Raw genomic sequence first — 10640 nt, 5'->3', positions numbered from 1 at the left:
GTACAAGATGAGTTCAAATGGGACAGAGAATATTAATCGTTTTATTTCTTTCAAGTCAATATTAACAAGTGTTCAAATGTGTATCATTACACCTGTTTAACTATGGAGAAAAAGCCGGCGAAATGCTGTTTTTTCACTGTGAATTAGCTGATTAGAGATGGGGAAATGTCGTTTTTTTTTCTCTATGACAGAGAGTATCACCAATCAGCAAAAAATATTCAAAAAAGAGAGAAGAAATGGAAAAAAAGGTTGAAGCTTAAAACTTCTGGTCAATGGTTTTGGGCACAAATTATGTTTTTTTTGCGGCTCCAGCAGGGGGAGGGACTTCCAGCTATTAATTTTTGAGTGCCATATTTTTTGTCTGAGTCCAGGTTCTCTTGAATTTCTTTTTTTTTTACATTTTTTTCTCCTTTCTTTTCTTTTTTAAGCTCCTGTTGCTTTGCAGAAACTATATCTTAATTTTTTTCTAAAAACGGCACGATCGTAATTAAAAGAGGTCAGAAGATGATTGAAATGGGACTTTAAGCCAGACTTTTTTCACTTTGTAATGCAGTGTTTCTCATTGTTATTTATGCAATGCTGCTTACGGCAAACCATGCAGCTCATTTAAATCACATTAAGTCACAATGGCCTTTTCTGCAGGATGACTTTTACAAAGTTGAAGTTTAAGAATAAAAAAGCCAGCTCCATTTACTGTATTTTTGTCCAAGATTACATAAAGAATAAAGCTTTATGTGGATGAAAAGAAGAAGAAAAAACGTTTTTTTTAAGATTTTGAAAAAAAATGTAGTCAGACTGGATCCTTTTTGGTTTTTAATCTGTCTTCACTTGTAGAAAAAACATTTTTTCATGTTGCGTGGATTCAAAATTAAGCTAAGGAGGGCAGTGATATATTTCGACTAGTCACCATGTTGTCAAAGATGATAAAAAACACACACTATGAGCTTGAGACTTACAGTAATCCAAGTATTTGAAGAAAAATATATCCTTTACGGAGTGCAACTTCAGACTAAGGTGCTGTTTAAGAAAATCTTTAGAGCAGGTACAGAAAAAAAAATAATTTTTAGTCAGTTATCTCTGGGTATGTGCAGACTTTTTAGGGAAAGTGAGGGGTTAAACCTTTCACTAATAGTGTATATCAAATTCTAACATTACAATGAAAAGTGATGGTAACTTTTTATAGAAGATAAACAGGTAAAAATGTTAATTTAGGTTTTAAATATGCGTGATGTGTCACAAAAAGTAATATCCAGTCACACACGTGTCTTTATTCCAAAGTCGGAGATGCAAAGTCACATTCATGGTGACATTCAAACTCGTGTGATTTTTTTTGTCAAAGTCACAGATTCCAAATCACACTCATATAATTTTAAAGTCACATGTGTTGCTGTGTCACACTTACAAAGAAAACACCTCCAAAACTTGCATTAAAAACACGACAAAAACACATTTTCAGGTACTGCAATTTTTTTTTTCTTTTTTTTGAGGATGCAGAAGCACAAGTCTGCCCCCTGCAGGCGAAACCATTTTTCAGTTTTTGGGGACAAATTTTGCACTAAATTTAGGAGTTTACGTGTGAATTTATGGAGAGTTTTAGCAGAAGAAGAACTGGAGGATGGGGCTGTGGGCGGGACTTTAAAACCCAGTTAACCAATCAGAAATCAGGAGGACTTTGACATCAATCAGTTGAGCTGGAATCAGATAAACTGATAAACCATAAACAAAAACAGTTTATGTTTGTGTTATTTTTTTTAAATAACATGAATTAGTTTTTTCAACACAAAAAAATGTTCACATGTTAATGAAAATTCGCAATTTTAAAGAGAAAAGTGGCAGATTATTGGAAGTAATCAATAGATCTGTGATTTTCATTTAAGCAGTTTGATTCCATCTAAACAATAGATGAAAACAACAAAACAAAACAATAAAAAAACTGTCTTTTATTAACTTCTTCCAGTAATGAATATCTAACTTATAAAAAACAAAACATTTGCTTTATGTCTCTTTAAAAGTGATCTAGTTTATTAAATATTCTGGCCTATTATTGATTTCTTCACATGAGGATTTATCACAAAAGTTAGTGTATTATTGTTACTGTGTGATAATTTAATTATTAGTTTGCTTTTTAGTCTTCGAATACAAATGTAGAAACTAGTTTTTTTAAGATAAAAAATCTTTAGATAGACTGATTTATTCTAAAATGAATAATAAAGGAGCAACAGAAATGATCAAGCTTAAAAAAGAACATTTGTGGTTTTTTTTGTCATGGTGAAGTGTGTAATGTTTAATCTTAATTTTGTTGTAACAGTTTCCTAATTGACTCTTCTGATTGGTTAACTGTGTTTAGTTGGCCCCGCCCCTATTCTTGTAGCAGCGCTCTCCTCTAATTCTTTCAGAAAATTTGATCCAAGCATAAAAACTATTGTCTCCCTGCAGGGGGCAGTCTTGTGCACATGTGTGTGTGAGTGTGCAACACATCCTGCATTTGTGGATGTTTTTTTCACACGTGTGTGAATCTTTTATGCAAGTTCTCGAGCTGTTTCTTTTGTGAGGGTGAAACAGGAACACGTGTGTGACTTTCAAATTACGAGCGTGTGACTCAGCATCTGTGTCTTTTTCATAGAATCACACACATGTGTGACTATCAGACCTAACATGTGACTTTGCAAATAAAGAAAGAAAAGTCACATGTGAGGGACTTTTACATAATGTTTGATGCAAACCTTAAAGCAACAGATTTCCTCATTATTTTTGAGTCTGAAAGATGCAACAACTGTGTTTATTATCTCTTAGCTTTGTTTGGACATTAAAAGAATCGAATTGCCCAAATTTTTGTGAAAGACTCTTTACATTTTTCAATGTTTAGGTGAATGTTTCAATGGCAAAAATTCACTCCTGTGATAATATTAATCAAAAATGTCATGATTTTGAGTCCTTCTTGTTTTGAGATTTCTGCATTCATTTAATATTGTTTGACTTTACATTTAAAGACCCACTCTGATCAACTTTTGATGTATTTTTAAAGCGTTCAGCTCATTCAAAATTCACCTCTAAGTTGTGGGCGGTACTGTAGGTGTGGAGCAACCCCGCCCCCTTCCCATGAGCCATAACTGGGAGCTTACACGCTCTCCTGCTAGCTTACGGCCCCTCACAACCCCAACTTAACATGAACAAAAATAGCGATCAATATTGAAGCCGTGAAGTTTCGAGCCAAATGGATCCAGTTGTCTACAAATGTCTGCTAACAATTTTAATAAAGAAATACTCAAAAATGCAATTTTTACACATTTTACATGTTAAAGACTCCAAAAAATAATGTTTAAAATGTTCCTGGATGTTCATTTTTTTAAGGCAATCCATAATTCTCTGCCTAAGAAAAAACGCACATAGCTAAACAGTCTGATTTTTCGTTTTACTTCCTGTCTGTGTTGAAAACTGATTCTAGTCAATAGCCAAACTGATATTATTCATCTTCTTGTCAGATCTATGTCCATTCTGCTGTTCAAAGTTTCTTTTTAGAACCTACTTTATTTTATTTAATCTTTATTTAACCATGATTAAAAACCTTTTTTCCACAGGAGTCCTGGCAATTTCTAAAACAAAAGTACATAAAACAGTACAATTACATCACTGAATCCCTCATGGGGTTGCTGGAGCCAACCTAGTTCCTGTTGGGTGAAGAAATCTATGCACACACACAATTTAGAGACACCAATCAACCTATGAAGCATGCTTTTAGTCCGTGGAAGGAAGTCAGAATGGGCTGGAAAAAAACCACAACATGCAAACTCCACCCTGAAGGACTCAGCTGGGATTTGAACCTTATCACTATGAGGCAAGAGTGCTAACCACTGGGCCAACAGCAGCGGCGATCAGATGTAACCAGCTCAGTGGCCTCGTGGAAGGTTGTGAGTTCAAATCCACGGATAAGTTATACCAAAGACTTCAAAAATGGGACCGAATGCATCCCTTAATATTATGGGGTTGGATTGGGGGGCGTTAAACCACCAAATTATTCCCAAGTGCAGCTAACCCCAACCACTCCCGAATGGAGATCAAATGCAGAGAACACACCTATGTGTGACAACTAACTTTAACCCTTTACCCTAAGCCATTAAACAGTTATTGGAGCAAAGATCTGGAGGACCCTAGTGTCTACAAGTCAGTGTGTAATACAAGCAAACTACATTTTAGCGCACATTAAAGTCTAAAAACAGCAAAATCATAACTACATGACCACTGGGAACACTTAAAAAATAGATCAAAAGATGATCAGAGCTAACATTTTCTCATTCACTGTGCTTAATAAAATAGGCACTAAAATTGTCCTTTTATTTAATCTTAAACTGGTTTTAGAGACATTTTCTTCATAACTTCACATTTTTAGAAGCTCGTTTTCTGCTCCTTTAACACTCAAGTCTTTTATATTTTATTACCCTGTGAATAAATTTGAGCTACAGCTCATCCTGCCAGGATTTGAGCCTAAGTTGGAGTGGATTTACACATAGAGGGGCTCATTGATGAAACAATCTTTGGTTTTATTAATATTCCTTGCAGATATAGATGCCTTACAGTTACACGTAGAGTAGTCAAGAAGTAGAGCTCTTCTTCCCTTAGATCTGGGGACATTTGGCATTTGATTTTTTTGCTTTTATTTTCTCCTGTAGCTCTTACTTTTGTTTTCCCTCGAGTAGTGTTTGAGTTACTGTATTCTTCAGCAACCCCTCCATCAGTAAATGGCTTTTTGTGTTGGCCGCAAAATCCAAGAAACTCTTGAGGAAACATGTTGTAGGGCAGTGAGTGAGTGAAAACACTGAGCTCTCTGAGGCTATTTACTTTCTGTGATCTTACATCAGTGGGTACGTTTGTTCAAAAAACCTTTCTGCTCTGTCTAGTGGTGTTGTTTCACTACTTGCACATGCTCCCAAAGTGAAGTCTGAACAGAGCATACTCTGTTGATTCCAGGTTAAACACTCTGTTTTTGCTGTCCACTCTCGGTTTTTCTTGGAGAACGCCAATTAGGTCTTATTTTCTGCTCCTTTGTGTTGTCTGCTTCACTCTCTATTAGAGCGCTGCCTTTTTCTCAAAATTCTCCGGTGCTGCAAGTCTTCATTTCTTTAAAAGCTGGAGTAATTTTCTGATTTTCTACCTTTGTTTCCAGCGAATTATGGCCACTTTCTTGGACTTTTTGACTATAGCTTGCCTCCGACTTCCTTTTCTGCTTAAACTTAACGACCTGTAAAGCACACGTTTGATTGGCTGGTTGGTATCATGTGTGATTACTTGACTGCAACCAGTTAAAGCTGCTGCACCACATTAGGCTTTTCTTTATTGCATTCTGTCTAAGGTATTGGTTGGAGAGCATCTGGATCTGGACCAAGGACTGTCTGTTAAGCCTCGTTTCCACTGAGCAATCTGGACCGGACCGGTTTGTTCTGACCGGTTTAGAATGGTCAATTTTATAATAGAAATGCACAAATAATTGTACCGGTCTGGTCTGGTCCAGTTTGGTCTTGACTGCTCAGTACAATAAGACACAAGAGATCTCTGGCCTACAGGGTGGAGATGGATTGGACTACTATTGGTGGAAGAAGGAAAAGAGGAAGAAATATTTGTAGGAAAAGGGAGAAAAAAAAAAGTAGGAGTTTAGGATTAAGAAAAGGAACTTTGAATTATGCAGATAGATTGGATTTATAGACAGGTTTAAGGCAGGGGTGTCCAAAGTCAGTCCTCAAGGGCCGGTGTCCCACATGTTTTCCAACCAACCTGCCATTGAAGCTCCTTATTGGCCAAACACACCTGATCCAGGTAATCAGCAGCAGATGAGGCAGGATTTCTGGAAAACCCCTCGAGGACTGACTTTGGACACCCCTGTTTTAAAGAGTTCTGTCAAGGTAAGGATAGTTCTTTTGTTAAGAACATTCTGGAGGAGAAGGGAAGGTCAGATAGTGTGTTGAGTATGAAGCTGAAGTACAGGTAGAAGGTGTGATGGAAGGAGGTAAGCTAGATATGAAGAAATTCAGGTGGAAGACGGATGAGGAGAGAGGAATTGTGAGTGAAGGAAACAGAAGTTGAATGCAGAAGAACAGATGAACTTTGCAAAAAGAACAGAAATGTCAGTGATGACCAGATATTTCCAGAAAAGAGAGGTGAACATTCCATCTGGTACAGATGTGGTAATCAGAGATCAGATACTGCAAAGTTGAAGCTATGGAGAGTGGAGTCAGAAACCAGAGGATGGGGCTGTGAGGATGACGACGGTGGTGAGAAAGACGAAGACAGGAGCATAGGACCATGGAAGTTGAAAAGTGCTGTGAGGCTCGAAAGATCAGGAGGTTCTTCCAGATGACTGGACATCTACAGCTGAAGTGATCAGGGACACTGAGAGGAAGGTGAGTCATCGGGAATGAGGAAAGCAGATAAGAAGACTTGATGGTGAAATGAAAGTGTGTTAAAAACCTGAAGAAAATTGTATTTTTGGTGTTTTTAACATGTTCTTGTGGCATTTTTCAGATGGTGGAGGACATTTAGAATTGCATTTCTAGAAATGTCTTATGCATCCATTTGCAGACAGATAGATCCATGCACGTCTTTGTTTTCTGGTATCTGGCTCCAAAGCGTCAGGCTGGATATCTCTATTATTCTCGGTCATTTTAAGTTGAGGGTGTGAGGGGCTGTAAGCTAGCAGGAGAATAGATGGTTGATAAGAAAAGAGACACATTTCCAATGAACTACTGCTGCTCCAGAGAAACTATGTCCTAGAAAACAACACAGAGTTTTGGATTTGGGCTAAAAACAGCATAATCATAATGAATAAACCACTGCTTTGAAGATAGATCAAAAGATGCTCGGAGTTGGACTTTAAGACGAAAAGGTTAGCCAAGAAAAAGTGGGACACTGAGAGGACAGAAGTAAAGAGCGATGGAGCGTAAGGTGAAGGTGAAGGTGGAAAAAGGTCAAACAAAGAGCATATAGGACTCATATGACAGGTTGATCTGTAGGGGGTAAGGCCAAAAAAAAAAAACAGAGATGGAAGGATGAGCAGCAGGTTACGGTGATCAAGTATAAGAAGTGACGGTTGTAGCAAAGATCAGTGAGGATGATGGGAAGAAGGCACTGAGGAGGAGGAAGAGTGGAAGGCAGTTAGTCCTGACAAAAATCTCAAGGGATGTAGAGCAGGGTTGTAAACAAACTGTGGGGTTTTTGCAGCTCTGATGCTTTACTAGCTTTTAAATCCCACTCCGACTATATTTTTCTGGCCTTCTAGTTATGATTATGCAGTTTTTAGCTAAAATCCAACAGCTTGTATCGGTTCCCCACCTCCATTTCCCATCATTCCTTTGTTTACACTCCATTCAGGTAGCTTACAGCCCCTCACACCCTCAATTTAAAGTTACTGGTGCAAGAAAAATGGCAAGAAATATTGAGGTTATCCAACTGTACAGTTGTGATCCAGATACCAGCTCAGATGAGGTAAAAAAAGACGTTCATAGAGCTATTTGTCTGCAAATGGATGCATCAGAATGGAGCTTCTGGTCCACCCAGTGTATTTCTGTCATAAATGTGTTCTATTTGGATAAATACATTCTCAGAAATACAATTTTGAGCTAATTTATGTCCTCCATCATCAGAAAAATGTCACAAGAACATATTAAAAACAACATTTTCATCTAAGTGGGTCTTTAGCTAGATTGATTAAAGCAAGGCATTAATATTCAGAAGAGAACAAGTTTGAATCTCACAACTGGAGACCATAGAGGGAAAAATGAATAAATCTACTAGTTATACTCGCTTTTTTTTATGAAGTCATCTGAGTCAAGCTGTTCAGAAAAAAAGTGGGAGTGGGTAAAAAGGAAAAACAGAAAAGGTGAACAAAAGAACCATTAACTTCTGCTTCCATCCTGTGGATCTGACCTAAATTTGCATGAAATCCAGATGAAGTTTATCTGCAAAACTCTAACGGTTGGTGCTTTTAAAACTGATTGTGGATGGAATCCAATTAGCTAAATGCAAATGACTTATTTTTTTAAACTTTAATCTCTAAAAAAAGTTAAAAAAAGAAGAAAAAAAAAGGAAAATAAGGGAAACATGCAATAAGCTTAATGCTAACTTTGTTTCTCCCTGAATTGCAGATGCAGTTCCTTAGTTTCATCTTGCAAATAAATAAATGAACAGCAAATAAAAATTTGAATTCAAAGTGGACAGCTGTAAACTCTAGGGTACCTCGCCTAAAGATGGCCCACAAAAGAAAAGTATCACGATCCAGCAGTGCCTAAAAGTGTTATGTGGAAGCTAAAATAAATTTACTTTTAATTTTTTTGTATCATTCTAAACTCTATAACTCTGTCGTCAGCTTTGGCATCCTTTGCCTAATAGCTTTCATTTGAGTTCCTTAATTAATGAGATAAGAAGTAGCACCCTCAGCTGCAGGGTCACCTAATATTTATGCAAAACTATTAATATGAAGGCATTCCGATACTTTTATTGCACTGAAAGGTGTTTCAGTCATTTGCTTCAAAAACTTCGATACAAAATCTGTGCATCCGTCAATTAAAACTGCTAAATTACTTCACTCAAACACACCGTTCATGCCACAACCACAACCGAGCATCTCTTCTGCAGCCCGATTCCAGACATTTGTTTACTCTCAATCACCCGGAGATGATGCATTTTGACAGCTAAACTGACCTCCATGGAGGTAAAATGTGCATTTCCACCCCCTTTTCCATCTGAAGTGATAAACTTGGCACCAAAAGAAGCAGCAATCCTATAATATAATTGTTGTCTGTTGACTAAATCATTCTGGAAGAAGCCTTTGCGTTCCACAGTTACACTAAATAAGATTTGCTGGTGTTGGAGATCATAAATAATGCCAGATAAGGTGCATGCGGTCCATCAGATTGATAAAGCAGCACTTCTTTATCTATAATTAATATCACATTCACCAGACTTCAAGTGATTTAGGAAATATTGTTGTATTTTGATGGACCTGAGAGCCAAAATAGCACATTGTTTATATATAAGAGAGATAAATGCATCCTACAAATGAATCTTTTCATGGATCCATGAAGATATGATGGCAACCCAGGCCGAACCATGGTGTTAAAAAGAAAAAGTCACATTTTCTGTGTGTTTTTTACACACATTTTCGCCTTATATAACAAAAAGAACAAGAAAAAAAAGCCCTCACCTGATGATGACATACATGACGAGACAGTTTCCCATCAAGCCCACCACAAACACCACAGAATACACAGCCGTGATGATGGGGATGATGGGAGACATGCCCTCCTGCTCCCAGCTGCCCTCGTCGTGGGTCACGTTGCGGCTGTCAGAGTAGCCGGACATCCAAGCTGACGAATTCCCCGGACAGCCTTCCAGCAGCGGGAAGAGGCACTTGTTGTCTTCTTTAAAAATCTCAACAGGAGTATTTTCCATGGCGACACCTGTCTTGACAGATACAAGAAAAGGAATTTGAATCTTCAAAGAAAAAAGAGGAGTAAAAAGTGTTTATGCCCCCAAATACTTTTTTTCTCGTGCAAAAAGGTCGTCGGAACGAACATGCGCATCTCTTGGATAAGCGCGCAGCCACACTGACGCGCGCAGCTCTCGGGTTACTCACCTTTATCCCCCAGAATGATAGCACTTCAATAGAATGATGCTCCGGGTGTTTAGTTCATCCCTGGTTATGTTTTGGCCGCGCGGCTGAAGCGCATCAAAGTTTTGCGCGCGCGGAGAGGAGCGCAGAGGAGCGGAGACGCGGCTTTGGCTTTGCGGACCCCCGTGCACACGCACTGATGGATGGTGGGTGAGGTGACGCGCTTTCAGGCTAGACCTGCCCAGCACAAACACACTCCCACACGCACAGTCATTGAAAATATGAGCTGACAGAGCGATGACAATAACCTGCAGGCGGGCGCAGAGCTCCCCGCAATTTCTACCACTTAAAAAAACGCATTCAGCATCATTACGCAGGACATCCCTCGTTTAGGCGTTAATGAAAAGCCGTGAACAAAACCAATGAAATGCCTTTTAAGGCAAAAGTGTCAAAGTCAGGGCCCGGGGGCCGGATCCGGTCCTCCAGATCATTTTTATTTGGTATTAATGGACCGATGTTATCTTGCACTTAACTTGTAATTTTGACAAAATTTATTTTTATGGAGAGTAAAATATTGAAAGTTATTTAAGGTTTAAGTTGATTTATTCTAGAATAATATTCCTGCCTTTTTTCATAATAATGTTAAAAAGTTACGATTTTAAAGTTTTTAAAATTAGCATTCTGCTAGCTTTTTGGACTACTTACTAAGACTTTTTTAGTTATTTTGGAGTTTAGCTAATATTTTAGCCACATGCTAGCTGTTTTGGCTAATTTCGGCTTTTTAAAAAAAACGTTTTTTAGGCTGTTTTAAAGTTTAGCTAATATTTACACTGTAGCTATTTTGACTAATTTAGGCTTTTTTCACTTCTTTTTAGGATATTTTGAAGTTTAGCTATTTTTTCAGCTACATGCTAGCTGTTTTGGACAACCTAAGTTTTTTTTTTTTAAGTTTTTCAGGCTAATTTGGCATTTGGCTAATATTTTAGCTGGCTATCAGCATTTTCAGGTATTAGCTTCAGCATTTTTAGCTTTCAGTTTTAGC

General features: G+C 37.8%; 1 protein-coding gene across 1 annotated transcript in view; it reads right to left on the bottom strand.

Moving 5' to 3' along the window:
• The window catches only part of LOC112151643 (delta-type opioid receptor), a 17563-nt gene extending 7492 nt beyond the window's left edge, over positions 1 to 10071 (bottom strand). The window contains exons 1-2 of the mRNA XM_024280672.2: positions 9623 to 10071; positions 9191 to 9450 (exon numbers count right to left, since the gene is read on the bottom strand). Coding sequence (XP_024136440.1) covers positions 9191 to 9438 — 248 coding nt within the window. The 5' untranslated portion in view covers positions 9439 to 9450; positions 9623 to 10071. The remainder of the gene's footprint in view (positions 1 to 9190; positions 9451 to 9622) is intronic.
• Between the last annotated feature and the right edge of the window lie 569 nt (positions 10072 to 10640).

The sequence above is a fragment of the Oryzias melastigma genome, linkage group LG20, assembly GCF_002922805.2.
Source record: "Oryzias melastigma strain HK-1 linkage group LG20, ASM292280v2, whole genome shotgun sequence".
Lineage (NCBI taxonomy): Eukaryota > Metazoa > Chordata > Actinopteri > Beloniformes > Adrianichthyidae > Oryzias > Oryzias melastigma.
The sequence above is the reverse complement of the archived record's forward strand: the minus strand, read 5'-3'. Positions and strand labels throughout refer to the sequence as shown.